The 20,188-nt window shown below is 41.5% G+C and overlaps 1 protein-coding gene and 1 long non-coding RNA gene across 4 annotated transcripts in view; both read left to right on the forward strand.

Annotated features, from left to right (window-relative positions):
* The window catches only part of zeb1a (zinc finger E-box binding homeobox 1a), a 68,969-nt gene extending 57,710 nt beyond the window's left edge, over window positions 1-11,259 (forward strand). For 2 of the 3 annotated variants that reach the window (XM_084370049.1, XM_084370051.1), the window contains exons 3-8: window positions 680-841; window positions 1,027-1,229; window positions 1,708-1,834; window positions 2,614-4,403; window positions 4,719-4,896; window positions 6,648-11,259. In XM_084370049.1, coding sequence (XP_084226175.1) covers window positions 680-841; window positions 1,027-1,229; window positions 1,708-1,834; window positions 2,614-4,403; window positions 4,719-4,896; window positions 6,648-7,930 — 3,743 coding nt within the window. In that variant the 3' untranslated portion in view covers window positions 7,931-11,259. The remainder of the gene's footprint in view (window positions 1-679; window positions 842-1,026; window positions 1,230-1,707; window positions 1,835-2,613; window positions 4,404-4,718; window positions 4,897-6,647) is intronic. The other variant, XM_084370050.1, reaches the window with a different exon arrangement.
* A 1,336-nt stretch (window positions 11,260-12,595) lies between these two features.
* Window positions 12,596-18,404, forward strand: LOC311266989. The gene is made up of 6 exons (XR_014623786.1): window positions 12,596-12,755; window positions 12,984-13,042; window positions 14,430-14,489; window positions 15,182-15,270; window positions 17,654-18,142; window positions 18,300-18,404. It is a non-coding gene; the product is annotated as an uncharacterized lncRNA (long non-coding RNA).
* The last annotated feature ends 1,784 nt before the right edge of the window (window positions 18,405-20,188 follow it).

Here is a 20,188-nt window from a genome sequence, read left to right on the forward strand (position 1 = left end):
TACAGAAATTGGTTTAAAGAGTAATGGAGGATGAATCTTTGGACTGGTTTTAGTTGAATGTTTATTTGACCTTCCTCGTTTTGAATTTGGGAAATTTAAGTGATGATTCGTGCCCTTCAGATGAGTTTTGGCCTCTTTTAGGTGTCAAGAGTTTGAAATGTTTCTCTAGCTGTCAAAAACCCCTGAACTCAAATTGACTTGACTTCAATCACATCTGCCTACGGCTCACTGTTGATGATATGAAACTGAGCTCAGTCCTTTCAAATAACAGTGGAGGGGAGCGAATTTTTTTTTAAATTATGGGGAGCCACCAGGATTATTAAAGAAATAACCTATTAATAGTTTTTCAGAGCCATTTGGGTTTGTTGTGTAAATATCCAAATGTCAAATATTTTGGAAAATTGTGCTCTTCATGTGTTGATTTTCTAAATATACATTGCAGACGTTGCAGAAATTAATGCTGAATTATGTTCCTCTTGGGTCAACAGAGGAAAGTGCTCATCGACAGGTATTAAGCCCTCTGCTGCCCTCTAGCTGCTGATGCAGTCAGCAGAATCCAGTAAAGAGAATAAATCTGCTTTCTTTTCCAAGGACTGACTGAACCTCCTGCCACGTATACATCCACTCTCCACCTGCAACAATGATCCTAAACGTTGTCCATGTTTATGTGTGTTTTTAGTGAAAGAAGAGTGTGTGTCAGAAGAGGAGGAAGAGGAGGAGGAGGAAGTGAAGGATACGCTAGTGGAGGAGATTCTCCAGCAGGGAGACACAGCCATCATCTATCCTGAAGCTCCTGAGGATGAGCAAAGTCCAGCAGAGACAGGAGGCGCTGACGAAAACGGTAACATTTATACACAAACACACCGCGGCTTACTTACTTCAGTGCACACTGTTATTTCAAGTTAAAGCTTCACTAGAAAAGATTTTAATGTGATTAAACAACTGGAAGATTAAAAAAAACTGATGAAAGATGGCAGAATTGAATCATCACCCTACATGCTTCTCCCCCTGTTGTCTCCATCACAGGCACACCAGATTCCTTCTCCCAGCTGCACACTTGCCCCTATTGCTCCCGGGGATACAAGCGAAACGCTTCGCTGAAGGAGCACATCAAGTATCGGCACGAGACCAGCGAGGACAACTACAGTTGCTCGCACTGCAGCTACACCTTCACCTACCGCTCGCAGCTTGAGAGGCACATGAGCCACCACAGGGGCTCCAGGGACCAGGTAACACCAGAGCCTGAAGGCACCGACTGTGTCGCAGTCACAGACCTTTTAGATTGAATCATATCCTGAACTGTTGGGGAACTTGTGGGTCTCTTGAAGAGCCCCAAATATGTTTATACATATTTATATTTAGCTTTAAGGTCTTAAATTATAAGTTGCATTGGATTTGAATTCAGATTACTACAGACTAGTGTCTGTACTCTTGTGTCAGCTTTGCTTGCCTTAATGCACTGGGACTTATTACTCTTAAAAAAACATCAACATAGAGCTTTGCAATCTGCAAATCTAGCCATTAACAAAATCCTCTGCATCTGTAATCAATTTGACCAACAGGAAAACTGAAGAAAATGTAAACGTTAACTTAACTCTACTTCACTCCCAAGCATACTCATTCTAAGAATAGAAATATGAATGCTTTAAGTTATTTCTATCATCATGCTGTAGATCCTCATTATTTTATGTTTTTCATCCACCTCAGCGTCACGTTTCCCAGTCGACAGGAGGATTAGGAGGAACAGGTGGAACCCGCAAGTTCAAGTGTACCGAATGTTCCAAGGCCTTCAAGTACAAGCACCACCTGAAGGAGCACCTGCGCATTCACAGCGGTGAGCTGTCACCCCGGCAACCATCACTCTCAGTCACTCACACAAAAACAGAAAGCTCCTGAGTAATTATTGTGTTTGTAGTTGATAGTCATTATTAGATCTACACCCTTAACACCAGTTCATTATAGCTGTTAGCTTTGGTCTGAGAATTTTAATTAATTTAGTCTTTGTCATGTCTTTTTGGTTCTTTTTGACTCTGTTACATCAGTTTCTCAAAATATTTTTGGCTCTTTTGGGTTCATTTCTTCAGAAATCACTTGACCATAAAAACAAAAGAGGAAAATGTTGAAAATTGCTCTGTAAAGATAGAAAATATTGGACTATAAAAACAGCACAAAGAAATAAATCACTGGCAACTAAATTGTACAGAAACTACGCACACTAGTGAATCGTTTCGTTCATTACACTATAAACCAACGTTCTTCAATGAGAAACATAATAATTATAAACACAAGCATCAGTACAAGATCTATACGTCAATAAATGCAGTTTAAAAGTGGTGACATTTTGATTTCAATCAGGAATTGAAATCAAAGGTTTAAACAAGTAAACAAGATTGTAAATTTGACCATAAATTGAATCCCAGCCTTTACTCTACTGGTACTTTGTAGCACTGAGAAAGTACCAAACACATTACAGCCATAACCAGCTGCTGAGGTTTGATACCCAGCTCTTCTGACAACTTAATTATACAAAGAAAAAAAATGGCAGACATGAAAATATTTGAAAAGAGCTTCTTTTTTAACAGGTTTTGTCATTTCTCTGTGTGCCCCTCTTAGGTGAGAAACCATACGAATGCTCAAACTGCAAGAAGCGATTCTCCCACTCAGGTTCCTACAGCTCCCACATCAGCAGTAAGAAGTGTGTGGGTGCAGCACCCCCTAACGGCGTCCCTCGAATCAAATCCCCCCCACCCACCACGCAGACCTCACCGGTCGTAATTGCTCCGGCCCGTGGGATTCTTAAAGAGAAAACTGAAAGCAAACCCCTCCAGGAGCAGCTCCCCGTCACCCAGATCAAATCTGAACCTGTGGAATACGAGTGCAAGACGATGGCGGCGGCACCAGCAACTTCAGCTGGTACCAACGGTGTGGTGAACGGAGGGACGACGCAGCCAGCTGTGGTTCCTGCTGCAGCCCTGCCTCAGAGTGTGGCTATGGTCGTACCAACAGTCGGACTCATGTCGCCCATAAGTATCAATCTGAGTGACTTGCAAAATGTGCTCAAAGTGGCGATGGACGGAAACGTGCTCAGGCAGGTGTTGGGTACAGCTAACGGGGTGGTGGCGCAGGGGAAGCAGGGAATTGTAGTCCAGCAGCCCCAGCAGCAGATCATCAGCCTGCCGGCCTTTGTGGATCACGATGGCACCACAAAGATCATCATCAACTACAGCATCAGCCCTGCAGCCGCCACCACTGCCACTACCCAGCCTGCATCGCTTGTTGCCAAAAACAATTCCCCTCCCACTGTCCCCACTGCTGCAGCCCCCACCCCCTCCAAAACAGACAAACCCCCAACCCCAGAGGTGGCAGACCTCTCCATCGTAAAGACAGAGCCAGAATCAGTGGCCATCATGGAGACAGAGGCGGTCACACAGACAGAAATTAAAACTGTTAAGACAGACAGACACACAGCTCAGATGCCAAAAGTCAGCAGCACTAGTACATGTTTACTATGCGACGACTGCCCCGACAACCTGGAGGCACTACACCTCCTCCAGCACCGCAAAGCAGCCAACGGGGAGGCTGTCGACTCTGCAGCTTTGGACCCCTCGTTCGCCGCTCTGCTGAGTGAGGCGGGTGTGACGCTGGAGGAGCCGCCTGTGGAGGACCTCGTCTCACTCCTCAAGACCTACTTCGCCTCCAACGCCAACCCCAGCGAGGAGGAGCTTTCCAAGATCTCTGAGTCCGTCAGTATTCCCGTGGATGTGATCAGAAAATGGTTCACCAAAATGAACTCTGGGAAAAACGTGGGCCGCAATAAAACTAAAGCGGTTTCTAAAAAGACTGAGACCACAGATCCCAGCTCCGAGCATGCCTCAAATCAGAACGGAGAGACAGAGGAAGACAGTGGCCACGAAACCTCAAACAAAGCCTCATCAGAATCTGGCAGCGCTTCTCCCTCAGACTCTTCACCACTAAGCCTCAACACCGGGGACCTCGTCATCATCAAAAGAGAGCCGGAGGACCCAGAGGACCCAGACTCCCAGGCAGAGCCGCTCGACCTCTCCCTTCCTAAACAAATCGCAGCAGCATTGGAAACTGCAACAACCACACCCCCCACAAAGCAGCAGGAACAGCCCCTGAACCTGACCTGCCTGAGGAAGGAGCAGCTGGGGGGTCGAACCATCTACGTCACCACACCTCAGACGGGAAGAGCGGTCAACATCGTGACTGCCGCACAGCTACCCACGTTAGTGGCCATCGCTGGTCAGGGCACGGTGGGCTGTCTCAGCACCATCAACACCGCGACGAAGCGCACCATCCTCATCCCCCAGCTCACCTACACCTACGCCACCACAGCTGGCAACGCCACTGGAGCAAAGACTGTTGTACTCAACGGCCATAAGGTTGGTAGTGGTAAACATTATGTCTACCAGACAGCATTTCCATTGTGGGCTTTTAGACAATTTAATTTGATTTCCTATAATGAAGCTCTTATCTGTTCTACAAGCCACTTTGTCAGGTAACCAGCCTTTTGTTTAGAAGTCTTTCAGTGTTGTTGTAAAGATTAATCATTATCAAAAGTCAGTGAAAAATGCCTTGAAGACCAAGGTAACGTCTTTAATATTGCTTTATTTGCTTGATCTAGAGTCTTGAACCCAAAGATCCACCTGACATGACATTAAATGATTTGACCACTCTTTGTTTTCTTTCATTTACAGCAGAAGAAGCCGGACAGCAGCTCTGAAAGTGTTTCCACAGTGGAGGAGCAGAATGATTCAGATGCAGCCTCACTGATAAAGAAGCGACGGCTGGAAAATGGCGTGTACCCCTGTGATCTCTGCTCCAAAGTCTTCCAGAAGGGCAGCTCCCTGCTCAGGCACAAATATGAACACACAGGTATGCCTTAAAATTCAAAGTTGGTTTAAGCAGAGGAACACATTTTCTTATTTGTGTACATGGTGGTCTAAACAGGCACGTCAAAACTTTATGTGCTGAATTAACACTAATGGATTAATTTGTTTGTTTCATTGACCTACTTAAACTTTGCAACTGTTTTAAAAGATTATTGGAATACGTTAATTTTATTCAGCATTCAGAGTGTCCGAGTTGCCCAAAGGTACTTGTAGTTTTCAAGGCTGTGATTTTAAAAATGACCTCATCTCTCATTAAATGTGTTGTATTAGCACGTTGTAGTGTGATGGTAACTTTTATGGGACAGCTGGCCTGTAAATGTACCAGCTCAGAAGGAGTTGACATCGGTATTTATTGAGATTAGACTCTGGAGAAGTGGAAATTTTCCATGAAGCTCCAACTTGTGTCACACTGGAATGTGGTTTTATTAAAATCTGTTGGCAGTTCACTGCACTAATGTGCACAGATGTGTGGTGAATGAGCCACGACATGATTCATCTTCACGTTGGCCATAGACAAATTCAGTGGCATTTATTCTCACACACAAAAGTAATACATAGGTTTACTGCAAATCAGTTATGAGGCATTTATAAAAGACTTATCACAGCTGTATCTGTGTAGATGAGACAGGAAGTACTTTTCCAGTTGATGAGATTTCAAACTTTTACAAACTCAATTTTTAAATCTGAACAACTTTGCAAACCTTTTATAACTGAATTAAGATAAAGAATCATGCTTTAGGGGTGTAACCAGCAACATTTCACATGAAATCTTAAATATGAAAATATGGGTTTTTAACAGGCTTATAAACATTTATCCATCCTTGACTTGAAAACCCTTAAAACTTTTGACCCCTGTCACCTGTTGCATATGTCTACCAGACATGAACGGTTCAACCAGCCAAACCAAGAGTGATTTAAAAAAAGAAAAGAAAAAAAATCAAGTGAAGCCAATGCGGAAATTCCTTAAAACTGTACTCTTTCTGAGGGCCAGCAGGGATAGGGGACTCTGATTTATTACCTCAGTAAACAGTTTCCTGATGAGTTTATGGTCTCACTCTCTAGTTTCAAGTCTTCTCCAATACAGCATGATGTTCATTTAGTCCCATATAGAGTAAAACAGAGGGTCACTCAAAAACAGTAATCCTCATAGCAGTGGGTGATATCATGGTGGGTTTACACCTGAGTAAATGAAAAAGATCACAATTTCCTAAAACTCCAGGTGGTGTCAAATCGTTTCTCAAGGCTAAAATTCCAGATTTTTCACATAAAACAGCAAACAGCCAAAAATATCCCCACAATTAAGAAGCTGTAACTATGTAATTTTTGAATTATTTTTTTTTATATAGATGATAACAGTAATTATCAAAATAGCTGCCACTTCAGTTATCTCACAGAAACCAATTGTTTCAGCTCTCAAAGTTTTCAGATAATTCATGGGGGGAACGTATGAAAAAACACATTTTTGTGCAGCAGAAATGTTTTTCTGCCAACATGTCCTGTTGTCCATGTCCCCTGGTTGGAAACCACTGCACTTAAAAGATAAGCCATAAATCACACAAGACATTTTTTAAACTTGCTCTTCACTTTGATATTTGTAATATCTTTAATAATACTTTTCTTGCATTATAATTGTGAGTTGTAGTTTTTTCTCTACTTTTACTCAAACTACACTGAAAAAGTGAGATTACTCAGCAGTACAAGTCCCTGTCTGACTCTTTGTTCTATCATCTGCAGGAAAACGGCCCCATGAGTGCAACATCTGCAAGAAGGCCTTCAAACACAAACACCACCTGATCGAACACTCAAGGCTGCACTCCGGTGAGAAACCCTACCAGTGTGATAAATGCGGGAAGCGTTTCTCTCACTCTGGCTCGTACTCACAGCACATGAACCACCGCTACTCCTACTGCAAGAAGGACGGGACAAACCCTGGACCCGGCTCAGGTTCAGGGCCACGCAGGGCTCAGTCGGAGCTCAGCAGCCCCGGCGCCGGACCGCAGTCGGACAGTCGGACTACAACGCCGCCCTCCCAACTGGACTCAGACGAGAGGGAGAGCGAGGAGGAGGAGGATGATGAGGCCATTTGTATGGATGACATCCGGGTTGTGCAGGTGGACGACGGAGAGTGCGAGATATACGAGGGAAACTTCGATGACACCGACGATGAGGATGGAGAGGAGATGGTTGAGGAAGAGATGACACAAGGGGAAGAGGTGGAAAAAGAGAAGGAGGATGGGGAGTTTGCTTGTGATGTGATGGAGATCGAGCTGGGGGACGATCACATGGTGGACGAAGAGATGGAGGAAACAGCTGAGGAAAAGGAGGAAGAAGCAAGTGCAGATACAGAGGAAATGGCGAATTGTGAAGCAGATATGGACAAAAGCATCAGGGAGGGGTCAGAAAGCGCCGAACCCACAGAGGAAGACAGCGCCGAACCCACAGGGGAGGAGAGCGCCGAACCCACAGGGGAAGATAGCGCCAAACCCACAGAGGAGGGCAGCACTGAACCCACAGAGGAGGACAGCGCTAAACCCACAGAGGAGGGCAGCGCTGAACCCACAGAGGAGGACAGCGCTGAACCCACAGAGGAAGACAGCGCTGAACCCACAGAGGAAGACACCGCTGAACCCACAGAGGAAGACACCGCTGAACTCACAGAGGAGGACAGTGCCAAACCCACAGAGGAGGACAGCGCTGAACCCACAGATGAGGACAGTGCTGAACCCACAGCGGAAGATAGCATCAAACCCACAGAGGAGGACAGCGCCGAACCCAGAGCGGAAGATAGCGTCGAACCCACAGAGGAGGACAGCGCCGAACCCACAGCGGAAGACAGCGCAGAACCCACAGAGGAGGACAGCGCCAAACCCACAGCGGAAGACAGCGCCGAACCCACAGAGGAGGACAGCACCAAACCCACAGCGGAAGACAGCGCCGAACCCACAGAGGACAGTGCCGAACCCACAGAGGAGGACAGCGCCGAACCCACAGAGGAAGTGATGACAAACACCAAATAAAAAAAGGAAAATCGCTCCCAGACAGTTCTAATGTGTCACTCATCAAAGTCGAGTTGGTTAAGACAAAACCGCAGAAAAGTCGAGAAAGTCACGGCGGTTGCCTGATCTTAACGGTCCACTACTGTGTACAAAAACCCAGGTGTGCCTGAACTTGAAAAAAGAAAAAAGAAAAACAAAACAGTGACTTTTTTTTCTTGTGGAAATGAAATATCAGTGTTAAAAATTGTTTATAGAAGTACAGATTTTAAAGCAGAACTCACCCTTCAACTTGTTAGACTTGTTACTGAGACATCCCAGGTTGTTTTATTGTTTCTTTTCATTTGGTCAGTGTTACTAATTTTGTTCTTGTTTAAAAACATTTTAACCTGTAAAGACAAGAAAGATTTCTATACCTTTTTATTGCCAATGAAGTTTCCTAAATCAGTATTTTATTGAGTTCTACGAACAAAAACCTCTGCACTACAGTATTCCTGGTTTACCTACGGATACATGCCTCATGCATTGTATGCCCTTCAGTGTTATATACGTACACTAGCTAGCGAGATGTTGTCTGTGTTAGTGTTAGTCTTTGCTAGCTAGCATTACTTTTGTTTTCAGTTTGACTGTTAGCCTTAAGGAAAACAAAGTATTCTTGGGGAGGGTTGTGGGCGGGATGGGGGAGTCCGGGATGAGAACGTGGCTTCTGAACGCCATAACCAAATTTGTCCTATCAGGGAAGGTGGAGTCACAACCTCAAAGCCAGCATCAGGCGCCCGTGTTTCGCAACCCGGCGTGGAGCCTCCGGGTGACGATTCAAAAGCAGACTCCACCCGGCCAGGCTCAGCTGTGGTTCCACAACACAGGCGCCCATTCTTACCAAGCTTTTCCTTATTTTGGTCGACTTAAGTTCTGAGTCAGTGTTTCAGTGTTATTAGCTTGTATATGAAGTCAAACTGTACGTGAAGGAGCAGGGCTGTTTCCTGCTCCACCCCGATGCCTCCAGCCTTATGCAAGACCTGTGTGCTGTTAAAAGTGCCATTGAACAGTGTTATCATTTCTTCTTCACACATGTAGCCAGTATTATGTCCTTCTGTTTCTTACACGAGACCCATATTGACTAATGTTTGTCGACCTGCTCAGAACAGCAGATATGTCACAAATAACTGAAAGAGTTAATTTGGAGTATTTTAGAGGCCTTTAAAAGTATTTGTACCACACATACAAGGTGGAAAACACAGTATTACTACTAACACTTATTTCTATTGTTGATTAATCTGACAACTATTTTTTTTATGAATTGTTTAGTGATGGAAAATAGTGAAAAGGCCTGTTATTGTCTCGCCTTCACGTCTGTTTTTACCGAAACAGCAATCTGAAACTCAAGTATATTTGGTTTACAATCATATAAAGTAGAGAAAAGCAGCAAATCATCACATAGGACAGGCTGGAAAAAAAGATTTTGGCATTTTTTTACTTGAAAATGCAGCTCTTCAGTCTATCTTTAAAGGAAAAGTTCACCCAAATTGAAGATTCTGTCATATTTTACTTATCCCCATTCCAATGGAAGGTCAAGTGAAGTTTCATAGTCCGCAAAACATTTCTGGAGCTTAACAGCAAAACAGCGTTGCAGCATTCTCTTAAACAACTGAAGTAGCTGCAGATAAAAAAATCAAAAACAAACAAAATAAATAAAATGGCTCCATACAGCTTGTCCAGCATAATGCAAGTCTCCAAAAGCCTCAAGATCTCAATAATGTTTGAAAGACTTAATTTAGTCCTTTTTCCAGCTGAAATCTTCCCTGTAGCAGCTGAACTGAAAGTGTTGGCATGCAGCCCGCCTGAAGTGGGTGCACAAGCTTGACTGTGTGTCGAGGGTGAAAATAACGTCTATCCAATCAATTTGGGATCTCATGGCTTCTGGAGACTTGGATTATGCAGAGCAAGCTGTATGGAGTCATTTTATGTTTGTTTTTTCAGTCGTTTTGTTACATTTTAAAACAAGTCCCCATCTACTTCAGTTGTTTAGAAGAACGCTGTTTTGCTGTGAAGCTCCAGAAATGTTTGTGGACTACAAAACTACCTGACTTTCCATCAGCTTGGGGGTGAGGAGATAATTACTGAATTTTCACTTTTGGCTAAACTGTTTCTTTAAGATCTAAGAAATGTGTGAAAATCATGGAAGAATACAGTCTACACTGAGCTAACCTGTGGATATAAAATGCCTTGTAAACTTGAGATGATCAGTTTCCGGCTGATGTTAAAAGTTTAAAATTGTGAGTTCAAATGTTGTTGACTTTATGTCACAAGTTGAAGTATTAAAAGTGTTTACATAAGTGCTTAGAAACAGAGAATGTTCCGCCGAGGCGGATTGAAATATTCCGAACATCAACCATGTATGCAAAATATAAAAAAAATTAACATTGATTTGATTAAAAATGGATACAGAAGGATTTTACAGTAAAATTACACATTTTGTCAGACTTGTGTACTTGTTTTCAACGAGTAAAAGAAAAAAGAAAAATTGTGGCGAGCTGTCCCGCACTTCAGGTAACAAACGTTAGTGAATGTGGTCTCTGTTGAAGTGTTTTCAGTTGGTTTTACCGAACAGTGTTTATAGTATTAGTCTGTTTTATTTTTTTGGTTTTATTTGTGTCCTCTGTATGTTTTTTTTTTTTTTTTTTCAACAATGGCAGTATTAGAACCCTTTTCACAGATTAAACAAAACTGTACCTGTTTAGTTTTTAGAAGACTTTTTTATATTTATGTGTCTTATTTTTATATTTTCTTTTATGGTTATTTATTACACATTGTAGTGTACATTACTGTAGTTTGAATTGATACAATAATATATTTTAGTATGAAAAATAATCTCAAGACAAACAAAAAAAACCCAAAATGTGGTTCTGGGAGCTGAAGTTTGTTTTAACAAAAAAAACATAAAATACAAAACATGTATTCTGTAAACATGACTTCTGTTTTAAGCTAAAAAAGAAAAAAAGACAGGAATGAAGTGAGAAATAGAAACTGTTACATGTGCATCCGCTCTTTGCGTCGTTATGAAGCTACTGAATTCTAAACCTCTGTGATTTTAAAAAGCATGAGTCGTCGCCGTTTTAATGAAGGATCTTGTTATGAAGCCGTTACTCCTCCCTTTTTTATTTCGAAGCCAAATTTAGATCGTCCCCACACCCCGTTCTGTTCTGTGCCAACTTGTTCCATTGTACTGTCGAAGGCTGCATATCGTTTGTTCTGTCCTCACCCTTTGTAAATCCACTGTCTTTTTGTATTGTTTTTATTTTAGTTTTGCTCCATTTTTATGACTCCCCATCACAATAAAATATAAGACTGCATCTCCGAGTTACTTGTTTTACTTCTCAGCTTGCTGCTTTCTCAGTCTTCTGGGATAAAGTCTTTTTGCATTTTGGTTTAGCAGTTTGACCGCTAATCACACGTCTGTCAAGTCAAATACATTTTATTCATTGTCACAGATTTTCCTCAGAGGGATTTACAGTGTGCATCGTACAACACTTTCTTTAGTTAGACTCTTGATTCAGAATGACAAACTCCACACAAACAACCATTTAACAGGAAAGAAGAAAGACACCTCAGAGGGAGCAGGGGAGGGATCTCTCTCCAGGACGGACAGACATGCTGTGGGTGTTGCAAAGCAGCAATACCATAATGACACAGAATGACCTGAGATGTGGTCGGGTAGGACAGGTTACTGTGCTCTCTAGAAACTCTTACTAACTCCTTTCGGTTGGAACGGTACACATGAGGGTTTGAACACAAAACCTTAAACTAAAATCCCGGAAAATAAAAGATAAATAAGGACCTTACATTGCCCCACAACTTGAATAGTGTATTAACAGAACCTTTATCTTGCCTCGAGAAACCATTGAGGAGGAAACGTCATTTACAGCAGCGTCGAGATGTAAAACAATTATTGCAAACAAAACAGCTAATGACAGTAAAAACTATGTATGATAGTTAAAAGTTAATAGGATAATAAACATTTATTTCTTCTATTATTAGTGCATAGCATCAGACTAACAAACAGAATTTACAGTGTGGTTAAAAACAATCAATTGAAACAAGACCTGAAATAAGGCTGTAGTAGGGACAGAGCCCAAGTTTAATGCACTGTAAGAAAATGACACTTTTCCTAGTTCAGTTTTAAATGTAATGTAATGCATACTGTGTGAGTGAGTACCATGATTATTTGTGAGTTCAGAGTTAAAAGATGAAATATATAAAGCAAGCATCTGTATTAAAGATTAAAAAAAACAATTCTGCTGCCTACAGCCAAATATGACCAGGCGACCTTTGGTAAAGATGGCAGCGGTGGTTCTGTAGAGACCTTAAAACGTCAAATTATCAAAAACTGAAGAGGAGGCCTTCATGTCATGTCACACTCTATGTGATGTGGGGTTTTTTTGTTTGTTTTTTTCATCTGAAGCAAAACTAAGATTTATCAGCAGGTGGCAGTAGAAGACCAGCCAACACACCTTTACAATACAAGAACTGAAGTCTGCAGACACAATGCATTAAGAGAGCAGAAATCAGCACTAATGGAGCTCAGGCTCCTCCAGGTGAGATGTGGGCTGACGGCGGCCATTTTCCAAGAGTGGACCGGAACGTTCCACGGTTGCCATGGTTCGTATCCAGGTCAATTAGGACCAAAACATCAGCAGCATTTTCTGACCATCACACACATTTTCAGAAAATTTCTACTTCAACTCGACGGTTTCTCGACGAAACAAACATCTACTAAGGATTGTTTCTTTATCTCAACTCTCGTTCAAGGCCCATTGTCACTGACAAGAGGACTTTTGTCAAGAAGAAAGTGAGATTTAGCCTATAAACGTTTCACTCCCATGTTGTTTAGCATGTGTTTTACCACAACGCCTTCAAAATTCACTGATTTAAGATAAGGTTTATTGCTAATATTGGCAATAATTTAAATTAGTGTAGATTAATCTAATGGGACTGAGTTTGACAAACATTTCTTCATTAAAAAAACACTTTATTTCGTACTTTAATACTTTGTTTCATGTTGTCCTGACCAACTCAGACAGTCGTCAGCAGCGAGCTGTGAAACCACTGCACAAAGACACTTCTCCTCCAGAAAAGGTGACTGTACCTACAGTGCTGATAAGACTCACTGTTTCCATTTATTCATTAAGGCTCAGTCATGGCGCAGCAGGAGGTCTGCAGGTTTGTCAGTCAGCAAGAGAATTTAAAATTGGCATATTGTTGAATGGAGTCTGGTGCAAGATTCTCTTTCTATAGGTATCTGAAGGAGTGTAAGATTTAGCCTTCAGACTCTTAGCAGCACAAACTGGGATTAGATATCAGTGGTTGGAAATAGCTAAGTACATTGACTCAAGTAGGCTACAGTACTTAATAATTCAAGTCATGTTATATTTTTATAACTTCGTCATGATCTGTTTCATCGGCAGCAATCAGCTGATTGTGGTGGGGAGTGCTGGGTGGGTGGGGGTGCCAAAGCCTCAAATGAACTTCAATAGCCTATAATATTCCTATAGTAGAAACAGTACAATAATAAATCATGTCTGTGACATAGGCTACAATTACAATCATACTTTATGCGCTCTGGCTTGTTCCAGTTGCCTAAATTGGACTGCACCTGTTCCTTTACATGCAATTCTCTCTTGAGCCCACCTGATGGTGCTATAGCAGCTTTATAATGTGCAAGAATAAATACACATACAATTATGATAAATAATAATGATATTACTTATTAAATATATTAATTTTGCTCAAATTTCACAAGTAAAATTCCAGCTGTTTGAGAATTAAATGATTTTATTACGTGACTTACATCTAAAGTAGGCTATGTGACTGATAAAAACACACAGGGGATTATAAAGTAAAACCATTTAGATTCACACTGATAATGTTCTTACATACACAGGCCTAGGGATGCCTTATTATCACGTTATAAGGGCATCTTATATGCCATTATCGTTGTCATTGTCGGGACTCCACCATTTTGTTTGGATCAGGCTGCCCCAGGTGAGATGTGGGCTGAGGGCGGCCATTTTCTAAGAGTGGACCGGAACGATCCACGGTTGTCATGGTTCGTCTCCATGTCAGGTCCAAAACATCAGCAGCATTTTCTAACCATCACACACATTTTCAGAAAATTTCTTGTTCAAATCGCCGATTTCTCAACGAAACAAACATCTACTGAAGATTTATTTTTAATCTCAACTCTGGCTCAAGGCCCACTGTCACTGACAAGAGGACTTTAGTCAAGAAGAAAGTGAGATTTATAAACGTTTCACTCCCATGTTGTTTAGTATGTGTTTTACCATAAAGCCTTCAAAATTCACTGATTTAAGATAAGGTTTCTTGCTAATATTGGCACTAATTTCAATCGGTGTCGGTTAATCTAATGGGACTGAGTTTGACACAAACATTTCTTCAAAAAAAAAACAGCTTTATTTCGTACTTTATTGTAATAATTTGTTTCATGTTGTCCTGACCAACACAGACAGTCGTCAAGCAGCGAGCTGTGAAACCACTGCACAAAGACACTTCTCCTCCAGAAAAGGTGACTGTACCTACAGTGCTGATAAGACTCACTGTTTCCATTTATTCATTAAGGCTCAGTCATGGTGCAGCAGGAGGTCTGCAGGTTTGTTAGTCAGCAAGAGAATTTAAAATTGGCATATTGTTGAATGGAGTCTGGTGCAAATTTCACTTTCTAAAAGGTATCTGAAGGAGTGTAAGATTTAGCTTTCAGACTCTTAGCAGCACAAACTGGGATTAGATATCAGTGGTTGGAAATAGCTAAGTACATTGACTCAAGTACAGTACTTAATAATTCAAGTCATGTTATATTTTCACAACTTGAGCTATTTTGAGACAAAAGCTGGTATTCACACAGCAACTGGTGTGAATTTTTAGCATTTAATATGGCTCCATCTCTCTAACAATTATATATTATATAATCTGATCCTTCATAGGCTCATTTATTATTTATTTAATATAAAAATAAATTTTGATTGTTTCTGATATGTTTTTTATTTTATAAGGGAGAGGTCAGGTCATTAATAACACTGAGCTGATTGCAAATATTCATTTCAGATGTCATTCTAATTAGTTTTAACAAGCTGATTTTGACTGAATTTCCTGTGTTTGACAATAACATGCAGTCACAGTTAGTAAACTGTATACTGTGACCTTCAACTTTATATGTGCTGACTCATAGGTGTGTTCATGGGCTTGATGTTGTGTTCTCAGATGGATCAGTGTAAGGTGCGGAAAGCTATCCTCATTGAAGCCAGGCCCATCAGCCGAAAGGTCGCCTCCCGCAGGGGCTCCCCAAAAAGGTCAGGTCTTTCCTCCTGTAGCTCTGCTTCTGGCGCTCCCGCTCGCCCTACCTTGGCCTCGTCTTCTAGCTCCTCCTCTCGCCCTACCTTGGGCTCGTCTTCTAGCTCCTCCTCTTGCCCTACCTTGGGCTCATCTTCTAGCTCCTCCTCTCGCCCTACCTTGGGCTCGTCTTCTAGCTCCTCCTCTTGCCCTACCTTGGGCTCATCTTCTAGCTCCTCCTCTCGCCCTACCTTCGGCTCTTCTACTAGCTCCTCCTCTTGCCCTACTTTGTGCTCTTCTTCTAGCCCCTCCTCTCACCCTACCTTGGGCCCTTCTTCTAGCTCCTCCTCTCGCCCAACCTTGTGCTCTTCTTCTAGCTCCTACTCTCGCCCTACCTTGGGTTCTTCTACTAGCTCCTCCTCTCGCCCTACCTTGTGCTCTTCTTCTAGCTCCTCCTCTCGCCCTACCTTGTGCTCTTCTACTAGCTCCTCCTCTCGCTCTACCTTGGGCTCTTCTTCTAGCTCCTCCTCTCGCCCCACCTTGTGCTCTTCTTCTAGCCCCTCCTCTTGCCCTACCTTGGGCCCTTCTTCTAGTCCCTCCTCTCGCCCAACCTTGTGCTCTTCTTCTAGCTCCTCCTCTCGCCCTACCTTGGGTTCTTCTTCTAGCTCCTCCTCTCGCCCAACCTTGTGCTCTTCTTCTAGCTCCTCCTCTCGCCCTACCTTGTGCTCTTTTTCTAGCTCCTCCTCTCGCCCTACCTTGGGTTCTTCTACTAGCTCCTCCTCTCGCCCTACCTTGTGCTCTTCCTTTAGCTCCTCCTCTCGCCCTACCTTGTGTTCTTCTTCTAGCTCCTCCTCTCGCCCTACCTTGGGTTCTTCTACTAGCTCCTCCTCTCGCCCTACCTTGTGCTCTTCTTCTAGTCCCTCCTCTTGCCCTACCTTGGGCCCTTCTTCTAGCTCTTCCCCTTGCTCATTTTCTTCCCTGCGTGGCACTTCACGATGGCGGGAGACGGCGTACAGATCCACATCACCTTTACCTACTAAGAGGCCGCATCAGCCTCAGCGTCCATGGAGCGGCCCTAAGCCGAAGTTGGTGAAGAACCAGCAGCATTTGCCGACTTACAACAAAGCAGCAGAAGCTGAAGTTAAGGCTCCAGGCCCTTCCTCTGCCTTTTCCCCCCATATGGCAACTCAGGCACCCTGTAAGCCTCAGCAGCTGTGGAGCGGCCCTGAGCCGGAGTGGGCGAAGAACGTGAGGCTCGCCATGGAGGAGAGGGATAAAAATTTTAACAGGTGGTTTAAGAGGCGTGCAGAACCTGATGGTGAGGCTGTTAGTGAGCCTCCAGGTAAGCGCTTCTGTGGCTCGAATTAAATTTCAATTCAGTTTTTTCTCATTAGATTGAACTAAAATCGAGAATGAGAATCTTATTTGATTGAGTTGAATTTGTTCGAATTGGCTGAACCGACTTTTCAAAATGTATTTGTCAAGGTTCAAAGGGAAGGTACACCCCATTACGGGGTGTGACGATACAGGGAAAGCAATTTATTTGAATTTGTTTGAGTTGCCTTGTATTTAATTCCTTTGAATCTAATTTATTTGAATCGATAGCGTCAAAGTAAGAAGGGAAGGAGGAACAAGGAAAGCGTTTTCTTTGAATGTATTTGAGTTGCCTTGTATTTACTTCCCCTAATACAGGGGTGTGAGGAAGCAGGGAAAGCACTTGCTTTGCATTTATTTGAGTTGCCTTGTTTTCACCTTCTTTGAATGAAATTTATTTGAATCAACTGAATTGAATGGATTTGAATTGCATTGCATTTCATAGCGTTGCATTGCGTCGCGTCACGTTGCGTTGCGTCACGTAAGAATTTTTGTAAGAATTGTGTCCTTGAAGAAGAAGAAGAAGAAGAAGATAAATAAGAAATGAGAAGACACAAGAGAAGTAGAAGAGAGACAGGACAGGAAGTAAAGATGAAAGAAAAGTGGAGGAAAAGAGAACAAACTGGAAGAAACACAAGAAGAGATGCTAAGGAACAGATGGAAAATTAACGATTCAAACAAGAGAACATGTGATTGGGGATGAGACTTGGTCATGAAGAGAAGAGCATGATGATATGAACGTGATGATATGTGAAGAGACAAGAAAAGAAGAAAGACAAGGGAGCTTCTCATGCAAAAGGTACTTTTCAGATTTCATGCAGTATTTAATTATGACTCTGTACCTGATATGTAAACAACCATCATTGTCTTTCATCTGTCTTTTTATGCAATATGTGGTTTGAACCCTTATGTGGAAAATGTAAGTATTACTTTATTTCTTAATTTCACACCTGATGTAGTGATTAACAAATAACGTATTAACTTGATTTTTTTAACTACAGCTCCTTTTGTCATCTATTTGTCTTTTAGCAAGATGAGTTGAGGAGGAGAGGAGGTGGAGGAGGAGTGGAGAGGAGGTGGTAGGGCCAATGCAAGTATGAACTCTCATTTAAAAAGGTAAATATAAACTTCTTCAATGTTATTATCAGAATAATACACATGTCATTTATAATCATCTCTTTTGACCTTTACTAAGCTTAAATGAAAGGAGACAAGATGAGATGAAGGGAGAGGAGACAAGAGGAGACGAGGTGGAGGAGAGGAGAGAAAGAGAGAAGAGGAGGTGGGAGGGCAATATGTAGTTTGAACTCTTATATGGAAAATGTAAGTATCACTTTTTTTCTTAATTTCACACTTCATGTAGTGATTAACAAATCATTTATTAACTTGATTTTTTTAACTACAGCTCCTTTTGTCATCTATTTGTCTTTTAGCAAGATGAGTTGAGGAGAGGAGGTGGAGGAGGAGAGGAGAGGAGGTGGGAGGACGAAAGCAAGTGTGAACTCTATCATTTAAAAGGTAAATATCAACTTCTTCAATGTTATTATCAGAATAATACAGGTGTCATCTATAATCACACTGACTTATTGAAGATGAATTCAATAAGTCAGGAACTCAACAATAATCTATGTGTAATAACTTGAGAGAAATCTTTCCTGTTTTTCTTTCTGCACAGCTGAACCAAACCTCAGAATCTCCCAGAAGTGAAACTCATCTCACCACAGTGACTTTTGTTACAATCAAACAGTAAACATGTGTTTCAAATAAAAAGTCAAAACGAGAGGAAAAACGTCAGTTTGGTTTCTAAGGTTTAGGTCTTACCTCATGTTCTTTAATGGCTTTTGTATGTTGGGAAATCAAAAGGGTCTGTGTTTTAATTGTGTTGTACTAATGTTTGGAAATTCTGCCACCCTAAAAAAAAAGAAAAATAGAAAAGAAAAAGAAAGATAAGCTTTTCATCCGTGAGTAGATGCCCACTTCCTTTGTAGTCTGACAGAAAGAAAATAGTCTACATTTAACTCTTTTCAACAAGGTCTGTGGATTATCTTGACTAACTGGGTCATGATTTCTGTAAAGAGACAGTTCTGTTCAACTTAATTTTTCTAAGCTTTGAACACCACAAGACGAGTGCCATCAAGTTCCAATATATTCAAGAGAAGGCAGACATATCTATGGCTGATATCTCCATAACTCTGCAACTTACACCAAAACAATGAAGATAGATAAATCTCTCTACAAGTTAGAGGAAACTATGGCTTTTTAATTTTGGAGTGAAATGTCCCTTTAAACTCTGGCACAGAAAAGCCAAAGATGTGTTTGTGGAGTGATGTGTAGTGCAGGTGTTTTTTCACTAGAGGGCAGTGTACAAGAAAAAACAAGCAACAGACTGGATCATCACACACACGCACACACGTTGTTGTTTCCACATTTGTTTATTGTTAATTTGCAATATTTTTTAATTATATTTTATTCAAAAAGCCAATCACCTATGAACCTATATAATGTAAAAATGTAAATTTCTTAAGTGGAAATTTTCATTCATATGTAAAAAAAAAAAAAAAGGCAATCATTTATGAAAACTTCCAACTCACATTATTTTATTTTCACAATTTAAGATATTAGATCACGTGAAAATGTGTAAAAATGGGGAATTCACATGTAAAGATTTCATGTGCCATGTTTTGTTTCCACATGTGGATATTCTAATCCAGACATAAGAAAAGCCAATCACAATATTTTTAGGCCATATCACGATGTATGACATATACCGTGATATTTTGAAATCTTCTTAAAAGCGCTTCATTAAACATTAGGAATGGACAACAAAGTCCAACAGTCCACTGATCACAGTGATCTATCAGTGCTCAAATGTGCTTCTGCACTATGAGGAAACACATAATAAAGCTTAAAGGACACATTCATTCAATCCTTTACTTAGTCATTAGTCAGTTAAGTGATCAACTACTTTACTGACGGTTGTTCTGATATTATCTTACATTAACTTACATTAGCTAATACAGAGTATTTTATTGTTTAAAAAGAGAGATCAACACATATTCAAGGCCAGAGGGAGCTCAATGTCTTCCTCTCAGCTGGTCCAACACTTTGCTCCAGACTGAAACTTTTGAAAATTCTGGATGGACTGACAGAGGAAAATCCTAATGACTTTGGTGACTTGACTTCCAGCAGAACCAGCAGGTTCGAGTCTTCTCTTATCCTGTGAAGTCTCGGTGGATTGTCACAAAACTTTGCACAGACATTCATGTGAAGACAATGAATTCCTGTTGCACCATCGTGGGGTTGACGTCTTTAAATGTCTTAACAATTATTGGCGAGATGCTCATTAAATTTGGTTGATTTTTGTTCCATTCAGGATGAACTGTAATAACTTTTGTGACTTTTCATCTAGCACCATCATCTGGTCAGAATTGATACTCTTCCATTTCTTTGATTATTATCAAACACCTGCAGGATAATGACATTCCCATCAGCCTCAGCCATACATTGTGTATAGTGCTAATTAGCAAAAGTTACCATGCTAACACGCTAAGCTTAGATGGTGAA

This window comes from Pagrus pagrus, assembly GCF_965226575.1.
Source record: "Pagrus pagrus genome assembly, chromosome: 12".
Classification (NCBI taxonomy): domain Eukaryota; kingdom Metazoa; phylum Chordata; class Actinopteri; order Spariformes; family Sparidae; genus Pagrus; species Pagrus pagrus.